The following is a 23706-nucleotide window of genomic DNA, read 5'->3' as shown; positions in this document are numbered from 1 at the left end:
TTGACATGTCTCTGATTTGACAATGCCCTTAGTCTGTAATACACTTATTCAACATACAATATTCAAAGGCCTTTCCTTATGTGATCTCATGGTCTTCACAACAAACACTGGATGTAGACAGGGCACATTATGATTATCAACCATTTTACAGCTAAGGAAACGAAGGTTCGTTGAGGTTAAGAGATTTGCTGACAGCTGAAGAACTAGAATTCAGCTTCCTGGGTTCCTATTCCGGACCATTTTCCACAATTCCACAATAAAGCTTGTAAAGTATAGTAAGGCCTACCTTATAAAAACAATCATTAGCTTAAAAAAAAACAGCTTGGATATATTAAACATTATTTAATATCATCAATATATCATGTTGGTTTTTCACTGTCTTTCGTTCTATGTATTATTAGTCTTTGGAAGATCATAGAAGGATAACATGCATGCTCATCAGTAGTAAAACAAAAGATGACCCAGGGCCAATGGCCAATTAAGTCATACTATTGCTTATTTTTTAAAAAAAAAAAAAAAAAGTTTTTTTGTTATTGCTTATAGGTCAATGAGAAGATCTAAATGACCCCTTATTTCTCCTGAAGGTAAGTAACTTTTTGAGGAAATTGAAGTTGGAAAAGAAACTGGATGAGGCTACACTGTCCAGGATACCACGAAGTCCAAATCCTTCAAAAAGAAGGGTCTCTAACTGGTATAAATGTTCAGCTTTAGTATTATTCTTAAACTAATGTAGCCTACATTAATGAATACTCATTGCACTCAGCTTTTTCTCTTCTCTACCAAAGCATCATCTTCCAAACATCCATATTTCAATACAGTCCACAAATCACAGATCTTTTATTGGAAAAAGAGAAGTTTCCAGAGTGAAATGCAAATTATTTTTTCAATTACTAGTAATTCCTTAATATAATTTTTATAAACAAAGCATTTTACACATATGAAATAGAAAGTATATCTTATTTACAAAAGGAGTTAGAAACGGTAAAGGAAATTTTTACCATAAATAAAATGTATTTTGTTCTGAAGAACCTCAAAAGGAGTTATTTGCAAATAATTGCATATGACTTGGTTTATTGACAAAGATGACATGAAGGACATAGCTGATATACATGCAGATCTCTTAATCTGAAGGAGCTGCAACACCTCATTAGATCACTTCAAAGTTTTGGACTTCATTTTCAGGTCCTTAATGATATAATCATTTAACACCTGAATAACTGACGGTGTTTTACATTGGGAACACCACCCCAAAGAGATAAAAGCCTTTCTGTCTTAATGACTTCCTTTATCAATACTCAAGAATGCAACATGCTTTATCCTAACCATTAATTAATCCTGAAATAAAAAATATTCTGGAAGAACTTAAATGTTCTTCCTTTGCTTTGGCCAGAATTTCTAGACATTGAAACAACTACCAAAAATGAGTACAACGTGGATACAATAGACAGACACAAACTATCACATCAACCCATTATAACATGATGAATCTGGAACCAGACTCCCTCTGTCTTTGCGTCTGTGTCTTTATAGCTACCTTGTGAAGTAACAAGTACAAAAAAAAAAACCACGTGTAATTTGATAAAATTTGGTTTTAAAGGTTGGAACTACAATTTATTGTCAAAGATTTAAAGATGACAAAGATTGCCTACTTTTGAACAACCAACACAGTAATGAGAAATAGAAAAAGTCAGAGCTAAGAGACTAAAACTAGAGCAACAAAATAAACAAATGAACCAGATCAACTCCCGGGTTAGAAGAAGATATGTGCCTCTTACATAAAAGAAGATTGATGTTATTAAACCTAGAATTATTAAGCCAAAAATTACCTTAGAGAATGAACATGTTTCCAAACCCCTCCTTTGTATTTACAAAAAAAAAAAAAAGAGTCCAGAGACATGAAGTGACCTGTTCATACCTTGAAATGAACTCGAAGTTACAAACACTAAAATTCACACAAATTTTGTAAACTCAACATTTTGTTCTCCTCTGTTGCCAAGGGCCACTACAAGGCATGTTTGGGCATTTATTTTCTAATTAAGTAGAAATTAATAATCAAGTGTGAAGAAACAGATTTCCAGACATTTCAGTACTTTATCAGTCTAAAGTACAACTTCAGAGGCCTTCTAGACGTACCTCTCCCAAAATTACTTACTCTTAGAAAATAGGGATACGTTCAATTAGATTCATTATTAGAAAGATGGACCTCACCTGTTATTCTTTAAAAAAAAGTATTTCCCTGCCTAAACTTAACAGTTAACATAACTTATAAAAACACATGACCACAATTCTGAGAATGTATCCATAAACAAGTACTTGTCAGCAAGGCCACACAGAAGAAAAAGAAGAGCATGATCAAACAGTCTATCATTTGAACAGCGTAATCAGTCTGCTGAGTCCCTTCAGTCTCTATAGAACTTAGGCAGAAGTCACTCTATGCTTAAATGCATGAAAATTACAATTCCATAGCTGAAATTAAACTTGACCGTTAAAGAAGTAAATGTAGCTCAAAAGGTACACATTTACCAACTGTTATTACAAAGAAACAACTTTAATAAGATTTTAAGTAGATAAACGGTGAAAATGATCTCGAGGAATGAACGGGGCCAACGAAGGTATTTTTACAGAACAAGAGTTGAGGCAGAGAGAAGTCAATTAACACTTATTGAACACCAGGCATTGTGTTAACACCTTACCCATGTTCTGGGTTAATCATCTTAATTATCACAACAAGCCCATGAAGAAACTATTATTAATATTTTTCTTTTACAAGTAAGAAATAGAAAGGTTAAATAACTTGTCTAAGACTACACAGCCAGCAAGTCTCAGGGCTATAATATGAATCTCACGCTGTCTGATCCCGTCATCTTTCCTGGCTATTCACTGAAACATGATTGATTCATAATCTATTTTTAAAATAATTTAGAAGGATTTTTGATCAACCTTTTTTTCTCTTTGCTGTCATGCTTGGAAACACCTGCAGAATGAAGTCTATAAAAGGGAAATAAAATTCCAATCAGTTCCATGTTTATAACAGCACCTTGCACAGGAATTGTAGGCTTTAACCTCTTTCCAAGTGTTTTTATAAACTTTTACTAACTTATCATCACAACATCTCGGTGAGGGAAAGCTGGTGCTATCATCATTTTGCAGATGAGATTTCAATTACGTGAGCTGCTCAATGTCACACTGAAAGTTAGGGACAGAATAGGGATTCATGCCACTCTTTCCATCACACCCTAGTACCTTTAGATGCAAAAAGTAAGAATTTCTACATCTGAGGCAACGCTCTCTCCACCTTTTTTTTTAAGTGGCAAAAGACATCATAATTTATACATAGGAAATACAGACTGTGCCTGAATGTGTTCTTTCTTCCTGTTCTATAAAATCAAACCATGTGAATAAAACAGCTTGTAAGGTGATATCGCCTTTCATTTCTTTGATTTTCACTGTAATATGCATACTGCAATGACTGAATTTAAATCATAGCATATGTGCATAACAAGTGATTCCATTATAATCTTGAAAATCTAGAGAGCCTATAACAGCAAAAGCAATTTCCATTACTACAATACACAAAAATAACCTAGGATTAGGGAAAATTGAACTTACATATAGCCATTGGTAGAAAAGATGTGCTAAGATATTCAATAATATCCTTGTGCAGAAATGGAGGAAAGGTAGCTAACGTTGATATCATCGTGTAGGGCAAAGTACTCAGAATATCATCACTGAGAAAGGGTAGCAAACATGTAGTTGTATAAAATATTGACTGTCCAAGATCTAAAAAAAAAAAATTGAGTAATCAGTCACTGAACATTTTACCACAAGCAAAATATGTTAATTTTAGATTTTAGATGTTTATGAGTGGTTTAAACTATTGTAAGCATCTACTCCTCCCATCCTATTAAGAGTTCTGCAACATACTGCTTAGTCTAGCATACTATGTATGCAGCAGTTGCTCAATAAATGACTGATGAATACATTAATATAAATCCCTATTACATAGCTTTTCTTCAACACCTTATCAATTTTCAGTAATGTTTTGTATTCATATAGCTCCTTGGCTTCATAAATTCAAAGCACTTTCCATGTGATCATGAATCTTTCAATCCCCCTAGCATTCTTACCCCCACTACATTTCACATAAGGAACTGAGGCCCCCCCCCCAAAAAAAAACGCTAAATTATTTGCCCACTAGATTTTTAGAAAGTCAAGGCAGGACTGGAAATACAACCAGGCTCTCTGTGCTCTTTCGTTCTGTTGCACCCAGGGTCGCTATGACTCAGAACTGATCCGATGGCACCTGACAGCAGCATTTCTGCTCCATCAACAAGACCACAGTGTTCCAATAACTGGAGATGGGGCCATGGGGTGATTGCCAGCACAGCAGTAGAGTCAGGATAAGCCAGAAAAACGAAACTGTAAACTGATCCCATGTGGCCCTGCACCACCTCATGATGATCTTTCTGTCAACATTTTTTCAATGTGGAGCATAACAGCGCCCACCTCATTTTATTAGCATTGTTAGGAGGTTTAAATGAGATAAATGTCAAGCGCTTAGCATAGTACAAAATGTGCGCTCCACGAATATTAGCCATTATTGTTAATGTTATCACTGTTACTAGTATTATTACCTGCACATGGAGTAAAAATAGAGGACATGCAAAAAAAAAGTAATTATTTTAGTTTTAGAATACAATTAGACCAAATCCTGTTGCACTGTATATTTTGATTTTTCTCCACCTCGATGTATATAGGTCCTAAGCCAAGACTTGACAATAAAGACTTAGATCATTTTCATATCCTTTATAACAGAAAATGGTGAGACTCATGTTTGTTTTGCAGCAGATTTGCCTTCTTAGTGTTATTTTGATTCCCAGTGTTATTTCTGATTGTCTTTAAAGTTGACCGCCATCTCTCAACAGGCACCCTAACTGCCAACGGAGAGGACGTGGCCACATTGCTCCGTGGGCAGCGAGGGTAAAGTCAACCTGGTGCTCACACTGACAAAGTGGAAAATTCACAGATGCCTTACTAAGAATTAGCTGAGGCTGTGCCTAGAAGGTGCTTCATCACTTTCTGCATTACCTGATCCTTTTAGCCTAATTACAGACCATTAGCAATGAAAGGGACCTGAGAGCCCTCCGAGAGTAGTTTTCACATAAGGAAATGGAGGCTTAGGGAGGGGAAGTGATTGTCTGAGACGACCTGAGTGTTCGCAGTTAAACTGCGGCAGGCACACTGCCTGATTCTCTTCCCTCTACGCCACACTGACTGCAGTGTGAGGATGCAGCCTCTAGCTATAGTGCAGTCGTTCTCAAGCTCAGTGTGCAGGAGGCCTTGTTGAAAATTCAGGTCCTCAGGGTCCACCCCTTGGTGGTCTTTATTCAGAATTCCTGGGATGGGAACCAGAATTCCAACTTAGCAAGCTCCCTAGGCGGTACTGATGTTCTTCAGACCACACCTAGAGAAGGAACAATTCCAAAGGATGGTATAGTGAGTCTTTTCCTATCTTCTAACCTCTATTATATAGAACACAGTACATAGATAACCAAAAACCAAACCAAACCCATTGCCGTCCAGTCGATTCTGACTCATAGCGACCCTAAAGGGCAGAGTAGAACTGCCCGCAAAGGGCTTCCAAGGAGCGCCTGGTGGATTTGAACTGCTGACCTTTTGGTTAGCAGCCGTAGCTTTCAACTGCTGCACCACCAGAGTTTTTGCAGAATAGTTGTACGTATAAAAGAAAAATATAAATCATCCTCCTGAATTGTCATAACTTACACACAAATTGGAATTAAATAGGTTGCGACCAACCAAATGGAATGGCTTTATCTTAAACAAGGGGCTTTGAAGACAGGACCGCTCCCCTGACGCAGTGGGCCACCCTAGGATCAGGCTCATCCAAAGAAAAGGTGGGTGTTTCGTCACTGCCAAGCTTAGGGCCACAGTAAACTCTGGCAGCCTTCTTTTCAAAGATTTATCTCATTAAGCTCTGAGCCGGAATAGGAGCACAATAAAAGTGGCTAGGGTTAAGATGCTACAGAATTATACACTAATGACTTCACAAATTTCTACAGTACTTTTTTATTCATTATAACACAGAATTACAAATATAAGGAAAAAAAAACTAATAATCATTATTTCATCATTTTTATGAAAGTAGATTTCTTTAAAAAATTTTTTTAATTAGGAACACATTGTACTAGATAAATCATTAAGCATTGCCTTAGAAGAGTTAGCTGTAACTACAAGGCAAATGACCCCACCACGCACCCATTCCCCAAAATTCCAATTTTTCTATCCAGTAAAATTTTGGTTATCATACTTCTAGGGACCAAATTATCAGTACTTTAAAGTTAAGCCGCTAACGTTTAAAAAGTATGTTTTCTGCAAAAAAAACACAAAAATTCCTTTTCTTACTGTATGGTTATCTATTTGAGCCTCTCAAAAACAATAACGGGTAGTTAAGCAGTAGATATTAATTATACTCCTTTTTTCTTAAGGGCTGAAGGATTTGGTAAGCAAGAAAGACCATGGAAATCGACTAAAGACACATGGTAGAAAGCCTGAAGAATTAAGAAAAGAACCATGCTCTAAGTGGCCTCTCCAAGGTACCACTAACACTGAAGAGAGACCATAGCACTGTACCACTTGGCTGACACTTTGCAATAACGATTGATTGTTGGTTAAATTTGGATTTCTTAAAAATCTCATCTCATCTAACCTCCTGAAGTCAGGAAAAAGGAATCCCAGCAAAATTCAGTGATTCGCCCAAAGTCACAGAACTAGTCACTGAATTAGAGCCCGTTCCTCAAGCTCTGCCTCTTCCATTTTCTGGGGGGAGGGAGGGTAAACTTTAAAATCTTAGTCCCCAAATTAGAATCTAAACAAGAGTCCACATGCTAAGCAGATCCTGCTGGGGGTGGGGAGTAATTTCTTGTTGCATTCTTCCTCCTTTTTCCGCCTTGTTCTCGCCAACACAAGCCCACTTGGATAACATCCCCCTGGCAATGAAACAGCAAAAATGATAGGCTGGGAAACACCATAATTACGGCTCAGTCTAAGAAAAGCTGTAGCCACCCAAAGACCTTTCAAGCGACTTACTACAACAACAGCCTCCAAGCCCTGCGTTCAGCTTCCGTAAATATACATGTATTTTTTTTATCATAGGTTTCAAACAGATGCTCACCATGTTGGCCATGCTGTAGTAAAGGAACTAGATCCAGGAGAGTCACCAAAGTCACGTAGAGGCCTTGATAGTCCAAAGAAGGGTAGTCTGACAACTGAGCATCACGACTTTGCGGGCCGCGTTCAGAGGGAGCATCTCGCAGGACGCTGTAAAGGAGGGAGCGAGTAACAGTAGGGTTGATGGAACTGACCTGCGGTCTTAGAGATGGGGTGAGTGGGAATGGCACAGGAAAAAGACACATGGTCATGGGCACTGTCAAATTGGAGGCATCTTGGTTTTCCTTCTTCCCTGTGCGGGACAAAATGCTGTTGGGGGGACAAAGAAAAAAAAGAGACAACAAAGACACAAAGAACAGCACATTACATTGAAATGACACTCTAAAACAAATAATAAAACACCAGATACACCCCACATAAGATGCAATAGCCACACCAGCAGTGTCTACCGATCTCGTATTGGTCACGTAGCTTCGTGCTCAGAGATACCAATAATACAGGGTTTATTTTGTGGAAGTTTCATTGCATCTCATGTGTTATCTGGTTAATAAGGAGCAAAAATATAAAAATGCATGTTTCAGTGCCAAGCCCATGTTTTACAGTTTATCAGTTTGGTGAAGGAGAGATTTCCTGGAAGGAAAAACAACGACTTTGTCTAATTAGAAAGAGTTTTTATTCCTAATTTAATGGAGCTTTCAAAAGAAAATATGATTTCAGCAGGATTGTCTTAATCAGGCAAACAAAAACTTGCAAAAAATAGGTATGGCACTTGCAGAAACATGTTTCAGCAAAGAATAAACATGTGTGTTTATTAAGAAAGTCTTAAAAATCACATGTTTATTGCATCAAAATAATGTCTATATGTATATTATGATACTGTTTCACGACATTCTGTCAGTATCATTTGAGATAATGAAGTTTAAACAGGCATATGAATTTAGAAATAATACATATTTCTAAAATGTTAGCTAAACTACATTGGAAAAGCTATAAAATAATATATAGTAGATGGTCTGTAGCATATGTTTGTGAACTAATGGTAATGGTTATTTATGTGTGTTGTTTAATTTTGCATGTGGGGGAGGAAACATTTTAATTTATGAATACAAACAGTGGTTTATTAAATAGTTACCTTCAACATTCTAAGAGCTAAGCAAGCAGTATCTGTCATACAGCTACCCATCGTACAGTATGCTCTCATATGTTACTGCTGCTACTTACGTTAGTATTCAACAAAACTCACTACAAGCTAAAGGAAAGATAATTTAGAAAGTTGGAAAAAAAAAAAGGTTTAGTGGGAATAAAAATAAATTCTAAAAATAAATTGGTTTTCGTTTAGCCTTAATTTTTCAATAAAAACCTTCCCGTAAAAGTGATAAAGCAGAAAAGTTTAGTTAAAAACGGAAGAATTACTGCTTAGCCAAATGTTTAGGTTTTTTTTTTCTAATCAGCTTACACTATTTATCATTAAAGACAATAACTCTACATCATAATTATAATATCTGCTGCACTTACAAAGTGTTTTTATATAGTACACTTATATGTTAATCAAAACAGGTAACAATTTATAAATGCTTCTTTACATAAAAATAACCTTGTTTTATACGTACTCTATGTACATCAAACATTACTAAGTTCTTAGTTAGTGATATTACATTTACAGTTTTACAGTGGCGTGAAGAATTGGTTAGTGTCAGCATGCTTGCTATGTTGAGTTTACATTTATTTTTATTTACTCTTACTGCAAAATATGTTACAATGTAAAAAAAAATGACTACATGCTTTTTTATTATCCATGTGCCTAATTTACCTCGATTTCCTTTGTCTTCTGCTACCCAATGTCCAGGGAAAAACAATTGATAATAATAAAAATAATTTCAGAATAGTTATGTAATACTTCTTGGCAATAAATAATATAAGATTTAGTGTTTTTTTTTTTTTTACTTTTAAAGGGATTTAATTTACCTTTTTTGGTGTGTGATGTACTTGACTTTGTAAGCTTATACTTTACAATGGGATAACATCCGCATTCCAGTTACCTCTGCCTGCCTACGTCTATTATAAATACCATCAGATTTTCCATCAGACTTTATGCTTTTCTCATAAAACTCAATTACTCTTAAAATACCATCTTTAAATGTTACATTCTTAATAAGATCAGTCACCAAAAACTACTTTAATCCTGTAGGATTCTATGCCACTGAAAATTCCTTTAGAATCACAATGGATAAAAGTCAGATAAACGTCATGCCAGAATAGCCTACGGCCAGCATCTTTTCAAAATTATAAGATGTGGGTCTTGTAGACGTGATATAAGAACAACATTTTGCCTTGAAGAATAAAATTAACTGCATGTCATAAATGAATGCTATCCTTTAAATTACGTACAGTGCCCTTACCAAATTTTTCCTTGGTGGGGGAAATATAGCACATGATTTTTTCTAAAATATACATTAGTATTTTTCCAACGTTTTATATAATTTCAGAAGTGCTAATCAAATTCACTTTGGAGACTCGCCTTTGATATTTTTCCCTTCCTGAATACGTGGGGCTCCCAAATGAGAGCAGCAACCACTTCATACATGCAGGGAGGGAAGAATATCAGCACTGGACAGTAAAATGGCTCTCTCGCTTGCCTTTAGATTTAATAATTAGGTGAGGTTGAGAAAAAATGGCTGAACATGAGTTTCCGTGAAACCAGTTTTAAATTACCATTCATGTTTGAATGTAAGGAAATGTTTTCATTTGTGGAAAAACTTAAGACGGGCTTATGAATAAATGTACAATGCATTGTGATTTTATGATGTTTTGTGAAGTTTATTCAGAAAAAAAGAAAATTATTTCCCCAACCAAACTGTCTAACTTGGGTAGGATAAAACCATTTTCCCCATCTGAAATTCTTTCCCAGAGGTCCGAAGACCAAAACAAAAAGAGTATTAGGAATGCCCTGCTCAGAAGAGTTAGACCCAGCAGCCAACTTGTCACCTTTCCTTTTTCCCTCATGAGATCCTCTTTAGGAAGCATTTACTTCTTCTGCCAAAAGTATGGAGAGGAGAGGACCTCTGGGAGTGTGGGGAAAGATGAGAAGTTGCCCTGAGGTATTTATAGCACAGAAAATTAATGCCGACATAAACTTTCTGTAAGATTATGGATTTGACATTTGAATGGAAGCTACACACTGAACAAAATTTACTTGATTATGCAGTGCTCTAATGCTACTCCATGAGCCTCAGATCAATAAACTGAAGGTGTGTATATCCTTCCTAAGCAATTAGAAGTTACAATTCAATTAAGATTATTGAGCTGAGACTGGAATCCCTTTTAAAAACATATTAAACTTTTTCTAAAGAGTTAGCAGCAAGCAGCTTTCCCCAAACTTAATGGTGTTTTTAAAATGTTTTATGGTTAGCAGCCTGAATGGCTCCAGAAGAGAGATCTGGAAAGAAAGATCCATAGAAGGAAGACTGGGAACCTTTAAATGTTCTACCAAGTAAAAGCCGAGACCCTTAAAGAAGACCATTTGAAATATGGCCACGGGATGCTTCTCACATCAAATGAACAAACTCCGAGACAGGAATGAGAGAGGATTAAACTAGACGATCCTTGTAGTTGCTTATAATGCTAAAATCAAACAAAACACTCTGAAGTTGTGTGTAAACTGTGTTCATTGCTAAACATAGGTCTCAGCTAAATTAAAATGAATACAACTCAGCACTCAGATGAAATTTCACCCAGGACCCCAGGTCACTGCTAGATTAAGTAAGTACTTCAGAAGGGTTCCTGCATCTAATGGAGGATTGAACTAAAGTCAATTCAATTCAACAAGCATTTACTGATCCCCTTCTCTTCTATATGCCAGACACTACTCTAGGCTCAAGGGCTGCCAAAGCTACCACACAGGACTTGCCTTCCACGAACCTAGAGTTTCAGGAACCTCTAACGACTCTAATATGAGTCTATTGTGAGTGAAGTGCACATGCGTGGACTCTTTGACTGCTGAACAGTCATTTATGATACATATAATCTTTCCACTAAGGAGCCCTGGCGGTGCAACGGTTAAGAGCTCTGCTGCTAACCAAAACGTCAGAGGTTCAAACCCACCAGCCTCTCCACAGGAGAAAAGACCTGGTGATCCGCTTCTGTAAAGATTTAAAAAAAAAAATGCTATCGATTACAGCCTAGGAAACCCTATGGGGAAGTTCTACTCTGTCCTATAGGGTCACTGTGAGTCGGCATCAACTGAAAGCACACAACAACAATCTCTCCACTCCTGTGGACTAAATTAACTGCAGTTAAACACCTTGTGTGTGTGTGTGTATGTCTGTGTCCCAGTTCATTATAGTCTGTCAGCTCTGCCCTGGCCACCATCTATAACTAATTGCTGAGTGGGAGATAGAGCTAAAACATCTGAGAATTGAAATGCTGCCCACATCATCTCAGATACTGCTTAATGTAACTTTCCAAAAGATGGCACATTTTTGTCCTAAGCATTCTCTTTCTTCCCTTAATCTCAAAGAGGGCTGAAACTACTCTATGTATTCACAAGCAATGCCATTCGCCCCAATCGTCAAACCAAGTTTGATTAAGAAGCGTGCCTATAATATGATAAACAGTAATACTAAGGAAAAGCTGCTAAAGTAAAAGGAAGAAATGATGAAGTAAAAGAACTGAAGAGAAGTTTTCAAATGGCAGCTTCAGAAGACAAAGTACTATAATGACATGTGCAAAGAGCTGGAGATAGAAAACCAAAAGGGAAGAATGCTTGGTGTTTCTCAAGCTGAGAGAACTGAAGAAAAAATTCAAGCCTTGAGTTTCAATAGTGAAGGATTCTATGGGGAAAATATTAAACGACACAGGCAGCATTAAAAGACGGAAGGAATACACAGAGTCATTATACCAAAAAGAATCAGTCGATATTCAACCGTTTCAAGAGGTAAGCATATGATCAGGAACTGATGGTGCTGAAGAAAGAAGTCCAAGCTGCACTGAAGGCACTGGCGAAAAACAAGGCTCCAGGAATTGACGGAGTATCTACCGAGATGTTTCAACAAACAGATGCAGCACTGGAAGCGCTCACTAGTCTATGCCAAGAAATATGGAAGACAGCTTCCTGGCCAACTGACTGGAAGAGATCCATATTTATGCCTATTCCTGAGAAAGGTGATCCAACCGAATGCAGAAATTATCAAACAATATCATTAATATCACACACAAGTAAAATTTTGCTGAACATCATTCAAAAGCAGCTGCAGCAGTATATTGACACGGAACTGCCAGAAATTCAGGCCAGATTCAGAAGGGGACGTGCAACCAGGGATATCATTGCTGATGTCAGATGGATCCTGGCCAAAAGCAGAGAATACCAGAAGGCTGTTTACCTGTGTTTTATTGACCATGCAAAGGCATTCAACTGTGTGGATCATAACAAATTATGGTTAACGTTGCAAAGAATGAGAATTCCAGAACACTCAACTGTGCTCATGAAGAAACTGTACGTAGATCAAGAGGCAGTTGTTTGGTCAGAACAAGGGGATACTGCGTGGTTTAAACTCAGGAAAGGTGTGTGTCAGGGTTGTATCTTTTCACCATACCGATTCAATTTGTACGCTGAGCAAATAATACGACTGTATGAAGAAGAACGGGGCATCAAGAATGCAGGAAGATGCACTAACAACCTGCGTTATGGAGATGACACAACTTTGCTTGCTGAAAGTGAAGAGGACTTGAAGCACTTACTGATAAGATCAAAGACCACAGACTTCAGTAAGGATTACACCTCAACATAAAGAAAACAAAAATCCTCACAACTGGGCCAATAAGCCACATCATGATAAATGGAGATTGAAGTTGTCAAGGATTTCACTGTGCTTGGATCCAAAATCAACACCCAAGGAAGCAGCAGTCAAGAAATCAAAAGCTGAATTGCTTTGGGTAAATCTGCTACAAAGGAAGTCTAGTGTTGAAAAGTAAAATGTCACCTTGAAGACTAAGGTGCACCTGACCCAAGCCATGGTATTTTCAATCGTGTCATATGCATGTGAAAGCTGGACAATGAATAAGGAAGACCAAAGAAGAGTTGATGCCTTTGAATTGTGGTGTTGGCGAAGAACATTGAATATACCATGGACTGCCAAAAGAATGAACGAATCTGTCTTGGAAGAAGTGCAACTAGGGTGCTCCTTAGAACCAAGGATGGCGAGAGTGCGTCTTACATACTTTGGACATGTTGTCAGGAGGAATCAGTCCCTGGAGAAGGATATGATGCCTGGTCCGCAGAAAAGAGGAAGACCCTCCACAAGATGGATTGACACAGTGGCTGCAACAATGGGCTCAATCATAACGATTGTGAGGATGGAGCAGGACCGGGCAGTGTTTTGTTCTGTGGTATACAAGGTGGGTATGAGTCAGAACTGACTCAATGGCACCTAACAACAACGACAACAAGGAAAAGCAGTATAGCATAATTATTGGGAACATTTGCTCTGGATTAAGACTAACAGGATTAAATCCTGGTTCTACCACCTATTAGATATGTAATTTTGGACAACTTATTTAACCACTCTATGCCTTTTTTTTTTTTATGCCTTAGTTTTCATTGTCCGTAAAATGGGTATAATAGTACACTTATCTCATAGAATTGTTATGAGGGATTAAATGATATGATATATATAAAATGCTTACAACACTGCTTGACACATGTATTTACTATTATGATAATATAATACTGTTATAATAATTATAGCTATTGTTAGTATTACCATTAGTAGTTGTTGTCGATGTTGTCTCCCTTTGAAAATGGACTCAGCTAAACTGCATACAATCTTCTCCAACAGGCCACTTTAACAAACTACATTTAACCACCGTTAAAATGCTATCATCCATGACCATATTCCAAGGATCCATTGCTGAAGAAAATGAAATCTTCGTGTCTTCCAAACATGGCTTTACTATCCTGAATTTCTTAACTTTTTGGCACAACGACTAAGACCTGAACAACAAGCTCCAAAGTGCCAACTAGGATGTCACAGTTTCTTTGCAAATGGAATTCACAATTTGCTTCCAGCTGAAAAGTGTCTCTCACTTTGAGAACTTTCAGAATTTGTGACAAAGGAAAGAGCTTCCCTCTGAGAATCCTGATCTCAAATTCAAGAGAATTCTCTTGAGAACAGAATCAGATGCCTTGATTTAAAAATTTATCTGATTATACCATGAAAACTGGGCTAATGATTCCACTGCAATTGAAGAGGACGGAAAATGTCCTTTTAGAGGATCCTAAATTTACTGTGTGAGTAAAAAATCTATGAATCTGATAAACAAGATCCCTTTAATACAGAATACAGACAGTAACGAGTCTAATGAAAGAAAAGATATTCCAAAGAATAGCAAGGAAATAGAGATGGCCCATCTGCGGAAGATTAGTACCTTCTTTCCAGAAAGCATTCAGTCAGCCTGTGGGAAAGCCTAAACCACTGGAAAAATCCAATGCCACTATGGTCACTCCTGAATTTGTGTTCTTTTCCTAATAATATCTATTTTATGAAACTTTTGCTGTTGTATAGCTAAAAGAAACAGTAAATTCAATTCTATGTTTCCAAAACCAGATTTGAGATGAGAAGATCATGGTAACGAAAGAGACCAAGCCTCAGAATTTAATGGAAAGTGAGATGTTCCTACTTTGATATTATTTCCCACAACAACTCAGGCTTCACTTGAAAGGCTCGTCTTTGTCTGCTGCTTTTCCTAACAGGAAGTGTGAAGCAGATAGGTCCCTCCTCTCTTTGGGAAATATAAAGAGTTCCCACGTCTTTAGGTTCCTCATTCTCCACAGAGCTTCAATATTAATTGTAAAGCACGTAACACATGAAGTGTTACGCCAATTAAAATGAATTGTTATTACCATAGATTATACTTCAAGAAATACTAGTATCGAAACTAAAATCTACATAATTGTGATTTTCTGGAAGACCAAAACTGTTTCCTAGTCTTAATTTTAAAGGCAAGGTACATTCTCCTTTTAACCTCACTCTATATTAGTGCCATATAACTTTCATCATTTTATAAATCTATTGAAAAGGCATTCAGTTAAGGAAAGCAGGCAAAAGCCAAGCAACCCACTTATTTCCATGAGGCCTTCCAGCTGATCTGCTATATACACCCAGAGGACTTGAGTCCATACTCTTCTGGCAGAGCACTAGAAAGCTTCAGGCCCTTCAAAATGTTCTGTTCAATAAAAATTTAGGTCCCGATAAATTCAGCAGTACTACCTAATAATTCTTTCAAAGTAGAGGATATTTTAAAGCTTACCTTAATAAGGTCTGAGAAAAGTATTTCAGGGTGTTTGCAATATCTGTTCCTGAAGGTACAGGATAAATGTTGTGAAGGACCCGGTTATGATATTCCTGCAAGTACCGGATCTTGGAAGCAACTAGATAAAAGCAAAACAAGAAAAGAAGGATCATCTTGTAATATGTATTAGGCATACAGTTATTTTTTTAATGATCAGATATTGGACTTTACTAATTATTTCTAATGTAAATTTTTACTAGAATTCCATAATAGAATTATAAAATACTTTGAATTTCGTATCACTATACTCAGCCCACAAAACTATTCTCAGTTATCTGGCTTAATATCCTATTCACAAATTACTCATTACCTTTTCTTATCACTGAGGAAAGCAGCACTCCAAATGGTTTTATAATCATTCCCAAGTTAGCTTGCTATTAGCAAAATAACAATAGATATATATCTCTGCCACCAGAGAATTATCTTTAATATTGGTTAACTAAAACTGAAGAAGAAAACTCAAAGGTCTTTCAGTAACATTAAAAATACTAAAAAATAGGGAGTCCATTGCACAACATCATCAGTTGCGACCAGATTTTTAACTCAGTAAGTGATCGTGGAAGTACATTTTAGTTAATGCTTGAACTCTAAGAATATGTTAAGAGCACATTAACCTCATGAGTATTAAATAAGAATACAATGACTATGTGGTCATAAAAATATTTTTTAAAAATGAGTGTCACATTTTTCTTCCAAAGGATTTCAGAAATTAGGCAACTTCTTAATAGCTCTCTGAGCTTGGCTGCCCAGATCTTCTCAAGATTCAGGAGGGACTAGATAGATTCATTTACCCTCCTACACCTACCTCCGGTCACCAGCAATGTCCACATTCCTGACCTGACTCTGGACCTGGCTGTAGTGAATGGGTCAGTTCTAGTCATTCCTCTTTGCAAATTCCAAGGAGCCATGATGATCAACTTCTCTCTGGTCTCCTCTTCCATAGAGTTCTCAATACTGTTCATTTGTCCTTTCAATCTTTAAGGCTACCAAGAGAGCCTCTTGGGTGGTATGGCTCACTGTCAGCAGTTAACAGAAGACATATCAAGTCCTGGAGAAGCAAGGCCTTGCTGTTCCCAATATCCAATGGAAATAAGGCCCTGGATGAACTCTAACTGAAATTCTGGCTTATGCAACTTTAATAAAGTCAAAATGCTTCTGACAGGGGTGGGACATAGAATCACAGTATGTTGAAATATCAGAACTGGAAGATCTTAGAGACCTTTTCCAATAAACACTTCATTTTAAAGATGGAGAAAATGAGGCACACAGGTAATTAACGGCAGAACTAAGACTAGAACTTAGATCTCCTAACTCCCAATCCAGTGTTCTTTCCATTATGACGTACTCTCAGAATAGGATTCTGAAACGAAGTCAATACGTATATAGCAGGTTTTTATTCCATGACATCAACGCCAGTGGTAATTTTCTGCTGTTATTAAATTAATCATTGATCCTAAATCCTACATATACCATTTCTCAGATTTGCCTTTTCTCCCTTTTACTACCTGTACTATACTCATAATATGTTTGGCATTTATCAAAAAAAAAAAATTGCAGATTGCAGATAATAATACCTTTAGTTTGTACAGTACATCAGCTCGGAAGAAAGCAACAAGTTTATATCCATTGTCTCAATTAACCCCATAATACGTGTTTGGTTGTAAATAACTTTTTTCCTGAGATAAGATATAAATAGGTGATGTTTAAACTGTTTTAATTCTATCATCTACTAAAATCCATTTTCTTCTCAGTGTTTTTGACCTGCTGTTCTTCTTTTTTAAAAAAATAAAAAATTACATTACAGAGAACCCCATATTAATACATAGTTCCAAGTCTGAAATATTTGAGATATTTGGTAGGCCAGCATATGCTTCCTGCCCATCCACCATCACAAAAATGCTTCATTACTGTGACTTTTCTCAAGCTTTAATATTCAGGAGGTTTCTGTAGAGTATTTTGGGAATACCATTCATCATTCTACCACCTAAAAAAGAAGTTGATGATCGTGCAGGGTCTGTACAATAAGCTCAAATGAAGAGAAAAGTCCTGGATCTCCCAACTAAGATGGCTTGCTCATAATTAAAAGGAGCTACAAAATTGTCACTACACAAAGACAGCAGGAATTAAAAAATGTTTGTGGAATGAATGAGTGATATTTTTATACTTCCAGTAAAACGCAGCAATAGCTCTTTTCAATGGGTATCCAAGCATGCAAAGGAAAGCAGAGTCTAGAGTCACTCCCTTCTTTGAGATATTTTAATATTTTACAAACTGCACATTTCATTGGCTTTGTTTATTTACTTACCTCTTTTTCTTTTTTTTTTTTCTATACCAGGTTATAAATTTCTTGAAGGCAGAAACTGTATCTTACCTCTTTTCCCAAACCTAACACACTGCCTGGTACTCAATGATAGGATAAATGAACAAATGAATTAATACTTTAATCACAGCACTTAACATTTGGGATATATATATACATATATACACATATGTACACATATACATATATATGCGTGTATGTGTGTGTACACACACATAAACACAATAATTGATGAGTGAAGATAGGGGAAAAAGGAAGAAATAAAGAAAGGAAAGAAAGGAAGAAAGACAGTGATAAGTAGTCAGAAAACACAGTTTGCAGAAAAGGTTGGAAGGAATGTTCACGCTGATCCACGCATTTTGTGGAATGCAGCAAAATCTCAGCAGTCGTGGATTTACCTTGCGTGATTTTAACTACTTGAGAGCAGCCAGAAAAGTCCCTGACATATAGTGAACTGTAATTGTGCTGAGGGTGTGAATATAACTCATGTACAATTCAACCTTGTACACGGGAAATGGCTGTTCGGTTAATAAACTTGATGGGATCAACCAGCAGCCTTATCGCAGGACAGAGTTCTTGTTCTTTACTCCCCCAGATAGTGAATATGGCTTCAGAGACTCAGATAATTGGGCGGGATGGATATAAACAAATGATCTCCAACCTCAACTGACCGTAAGGCCACATTTCTCTTTTAAGCTCCCACTTCCAAGCACTTTAATCACTGTTTCATCCCTTCTCCTCAAAACTCATCCACACCCACCCCTTTCCTAACACTTTAAGAAGATAGAAGCCATCTATGAGAAATCTTCTAAGAGTACAAATAAGAGTTAACAGCATAAGATCTGAATCAAATAGTTCTGAATTAAGATCTTGGCTCTATCTCTACAGAACTCCAGTTTCCTCATCTGTAAAATGGGAATAATCATAATACCAGCCACATACAGCTACTAGGAATAAATCGCTTATTATCTAAATCATTCAGCAGAGTACCTAGTACATACTCAACACATAAAAACCCGTACCAAACCCCTTGCCATCGAGTCGATTCTGACTCATAGCAACCCTACAGAACTGAGTAGAACTGCCCCGTAGGGTTTCCAAGGAGCTGCTGGTGGATTCGAACTGCCGACCTTTTGGTTAGCAGCCAAGTTCTTAACAACTGTGCCACCAGGGCTCATATATAGTATCGAAAACCTATCTGCATCTCCTTTGCTTTTCCTACCAAATGCCAATCCCACCACGGTGCTCTCCATCCATCAGTTGTCTCTCCTACATCGACCTCCCTCCTTACTAAATCATTTCCATCAGCATTAAAACATATTCTAGAATCTCCCTTGATTAAAAAAACTCTTCCTTGATTTTATATTCCACTCCATCTACTACTGGTCTCTTTCTTCACAGTCAAGAGCACTGAAAGTGTTGTACACATACTCTCACCTCTTCCTCACTTCCTATTCATTTTTCTACTCATTGCATTCCGGTTTCCACCTCCACCACTGCACTGAATCTGCTTTTTCTAAGATCATCAAGAACTTCCATGTTGCCAATCCAGTTGTTTTACTAGACCTATCAGTGCATTCCTCCTTCTGGAAACTCTCCCTCCTTGGCTTCCCTGACAGCATATCCCACTCAACATGCTTTGCCAATTCCTCCCCCATTACTTGATGCTTAAATGTTAAAATTCCTTGGTGCTCAGCCCTATACTCTCTTATCCTCTCTCTATATATTCTCTCCACTGGCAATCTCGTCCATCCACAGGACTTTCAGTACTATCTGTATGCCAACTGCTCTTAAAAGTATATTTATACCCCAGCTGGATATCTCTTCTGGGTAACCAAAAACCAAACTCATTGCTTTCAAGTGGATTCTGATTCATGGCAACCCTACAGGACAGAGCAGAACTACCCCACAGGGTTTCCAAGGGGAGCCCGGTGGATTCGAACCACCGACCTTTTCGTTAGCAGCTGTAGCTCTTGACCACTATGCCGCCAGGGCTTTCTTCTGAGTAACAGGCTTCACATATTCAATTTCTCCACCTGGATATCTTATAGCTCTCTCAAAGTAAACACGTCTAAGGCATATTTACTTCCGCAAAATAGAAATCTACTCCACCTGCTGTGTAATCCACCGAGTCACTCAAGCAAAGTATTCTAAAAATCAGCCTTGACCCCTTCTGTTCCCTCTTCCTCACTCCCCTAATCCAATCTATAACGAAGTCTTTTCGACGGTATCACCAAAATATGTATCTCCAAACTCTCCTCTGTTCTTTATCTTCACTGTCATTACACAACACCATCTCTCCTAATTGACTCTAAAGTCTCCCAACTTGTCTTTCTGGTTTTCTCTTCTCTTTCCAGTTCGTTCTCCACAGAGAAGCTAGAAATATCTTTTTCAAAATATAAACTGTGTCATGCCATCCCTGCTTAAAATCCTTCAGCGGCTGCCCATTGTCCTCAGAATAAAATCCCAAATCCTTAACACAGCATCCAAGGATGCCTACATTTCCAGCCTCATGTCATACCATGAGAGTCAGGTACTCTGACTCTTGGTTGGTACTTTGAACACAAAAAGCTTTTTTTTTTTTTTTTTTTGCCTTAGAACCTTTATACGTGCTTAGGATGCCTTTTTCCTCCACTTTTTGTCTAACTCATACCCAGACTTCAGGGCCGAGTTTAAATGTCATTTCCTCATAGAAGTCTTTCCTGACTTGCTAATTTAAATTGATTCCCTACTTCTAACTCCAATTTTTCTTTGTCCTAATACCCTATTCTTTTCTTTTATAGTAGTTAGCACAATTTGTAATTATACATGTATTTCAGAGATTACTTACTATCTCTCCAAGTGGACAGTAAGCTCTAAGAATCATGTCTCTTGTTTATAACTGTGTATCCCCAGTGACCACTGGGTACTGAATTTACTGAGTTCCTAGTAGAATGAAAGGAAAAGAGGGAGTGGGGAGGAAGAGGTGTCTTTTTGCAGTGATTAAAATTTTGTTTCTTTATGAAAATAGCCAGCAAAGCCAACTGTTAAACCTGTAATAAAAATAAAGGAAAAAAAGGGAGTCTAAGAAAATGGTGGGAGTCCCTGAGCAGCGCAAACGGTTAATGTGTTGAGCTGCAAACCGGAAGGCTGGAAGTTCAGTCCACTCAGAAACACTTCAGAAAAAAACCCTGACAATCTACTTCCAAAAAATCAGTCATTGAAAACGCTATGGAGCACAGTTCTACTCTGACTCCATAACAACTGGTCAGAAAGTGATGATTTTTATCTAAGCGTACCCATTATGACAAGTCGATTCCGACTCATAGCCGAACCTACAGAACAGAGTGGAACTGCCCCCATAGGGTTTCCCAGGATGTACGGAATCTTTACAGAAGCAGATTGCCACATTTTTCTCCCGCACAGCAGCTGGTGGGTCCAAACCACTGACCTTTCTGTTAACAGCCAAGCACTTAACCACTGTACCACCAGGGTTCCTTTATCTAGGCATACATAAATTTAATCGTTGCACTCTGGTATTTCACTACCCATCCTATCCCTACCATTTCTTAATAGTTTTCAGAGAATGAGCCACAAAAACAAAATTCAGCCATTCATTTTAGGTATAGATATAAAAATAACAAAATTAATCTTAAAGCATTAAATCTTAAGCTATGTCACTAAATATTTTAATAGTGACTCATTCTTATACTTTAATTTAAGTATATATGCTCATTATAATAAAAGTAAAAATTGCAGATAAGTACAATGAGGAAAATAAAAATCCCCTAAAGGCTCACTACTCAGAGACAATCATAGTTAACATTTTGGTGACTTACATGTATAGAAAATTTTCTCTACATAAATATATATTTATAGTTATTATATTTATAAACATGTACACATGTATACTGAATATATATTGTATATAGTTTGAGAGTGTGCTTTTCTCACTTTCTATCTCAGAGATACATTTCTATATTATTGTTTTAATGGTTTTACAGTTTTCCATTATGTAAACAAATCGTAATTTACTTTATCGATCCTCTACTTGTGAGACTTTGAGTTATTTTTCACTACTCTATTACAATGCTGAAAAAATTCTTTTAAATATGTGCACACATCTTTAATTATTTCCATAGAATAAAGTTTTAGTCACAGAGTACCTGAGGCAAATGGGAAATGCTGGTTTTAAAGGTCTTGATAAGAATTAAGAAATTGCCATCCAGATAGTACCTATTTACATACCAGCAGCATATATATCATTAAGAGTGAATAATAGCACTGTTTCTTGAATACCCTGCCAGGTACCACATTATTTTTAATCTTCACGGAACTTTGCAAGGTAATTATTATCACTCCCATTTAAAGTTGAATAAACCAAAGCTCAAAAAAAGTGACTTGCCCCAAGCACAAAGCTCCTAAGTGTTAGAACTGGTAGTTTAACTGGCTCTAAACCATGCGTCTCCACCAGACCTCATTGTTCTTTAATTATTTTTAGTGAACTAATAATATTCAGCCAAATGAATATTCCATAAAATATTAATATTTCTCCTGTTGTTTGACATTTAGGTTAAGTCCAATTTTTCATTAAGTAACACTGTAAGAAACAAATGAAATATTGGACTAAACCTGTTTTTTTTTTTTTTTTAGAAAACACAAAACAAAAATATGCTTAATTCACCAGTCCCACCCTTTTCTTCTTGAAACATCAAATCTCTTCAATCCTTCAAGGCCCGTCTTAAGAGTCACACCTTTTATGAAAACTTCTAATGGACTCTAGACAATGGCAATATATCCTTTCGCTGCCAACTCAGCACTTATTATCAGCATCACAAGTTGTGTCACTTCATCATGACAATTTATCACTGAATTATAAACTGTCCTAGAAGGTTCTAAAGAAGTTCCATGTCTGCAAATCTAGTTTCCCTAACAAGACCTTAAGACCCTTGCAGATCTTCTATTTCATTTGGAACTCCCTTGAAATTTGTCACAACGCTAAGTACGTAGCAGATAACAATAACATGTGGCTAAAATGAACTGAGAGTTTAAGATAGCAACCACCTTACACATCTATTGGTTTCTTTAAGAACTCTAAAATCATTTACACAAATAATTTCCAAATAAAATCTGCTTGTATGTCATATCAGTAATGTAGTACTCTTTTTCATTTTTTATCTTCCTCTCATCTCTCATTCCAATATAGTTCCAAATACTCATTTCATTTGATATATAGTCCAAAGATTTTTATAGGTTCTTCATTATCATTTCCAGTATTGACTCATTTTTTCTTCTTCACATAAGCCATTCTGATTTTACTTTTCATAACTTGGTCCTCAGACATGCTGAGTAAGTGTCATCAAGTGATCAGGGTGTCCTGCAGAGAATTCTGGGATAGAGCGTGAGTTCCTCCCTCCAGCTTGGTGTGACCTCAAGCAAATCATTTAATATCTCTGAGCCTCAGTAGTTTTTGTTTGTTTGACTGGTTGGTTTTGTTCTGTTATTGTCAAATAAGAAATTAAAGTTAATACTTCTCCTATATTCTTTGCAAATTTTGGTTATCAATGTTGTAAATTTGATAGCATATGTCCTAATTCCATCTTATTTTTTATTGGTTTCTTTTTCCACTACTTAAAATCTAACTGTTTATGGATTTGCTGTCATTATCCCCATTTAAACTATTCATATCCTTTTTGGTCTAACCTTTCACTGAGAAATGATAGACATAAATAAAGAGTAATTGGACATACAGCACAATTTTGGATTGTTATAAATATTCATTACATGTTTTAAGCAAAAATTATGCGTGGTACCTTTTTAATTTCTTCTCTTGATTAGAAGATCAGTAAGGAATACAGACATCCTTCTTAATA

At 36.8% G+C, this 23706-nt stretch overlaps 1 protein-coding gene across 1 annotated transcript in view; it reads right to left on the bottom strand.

Annotated features, from left to right (window-relative positions):
• The window catches only part of UNC79 (unc-79 homolog, NALCN channel complex subunit), a 220952-nt gene extending 205345 nt beyond the window's left edge, over positions 1-15607 (bottom strand). The window contains exons 1-3 of the mRNA XM_049898829.1: positions 15493-15607; positions 7193-7497; positions 3610-3780 (exon numbers count right to left, since the gene is read on the bottom strand). Of these exons, the coding sequence (XP_049754786.1) occupies positions 3610-3780; positions 7193-7439 (418 nt within the window). The 5' untranslated portion in view covers positions 7440-7497; positions 15493-15607. The remainder of the gene's footprint in view (positions 1-3609; positions 3781-7192; positions 7498-15492) is intronic.
• Positions 15608-23706: the final 8099 nt, after the last annotated feature.

Source organism: Elephas maximus, chromosome 10 (genome assembly GCF_024166365.1).
Source record: "Elephas maximus indicus isolate mEleMax1 chromosome 10, mEleMax1 primary haplotype, whole genome shotgun sequence".
Taxonomy (NCBI): domain Eukaryota; kingdom Metazoa; phylum Chordata; class Mammalia; order Proboscidea; family Elephantidae; genus Elephas; species Elephas maximus.
Note: the sequence above shows the minus strand (reverse complement) of the source record. Positions and strands in the feature narration are given on the sequence as shown.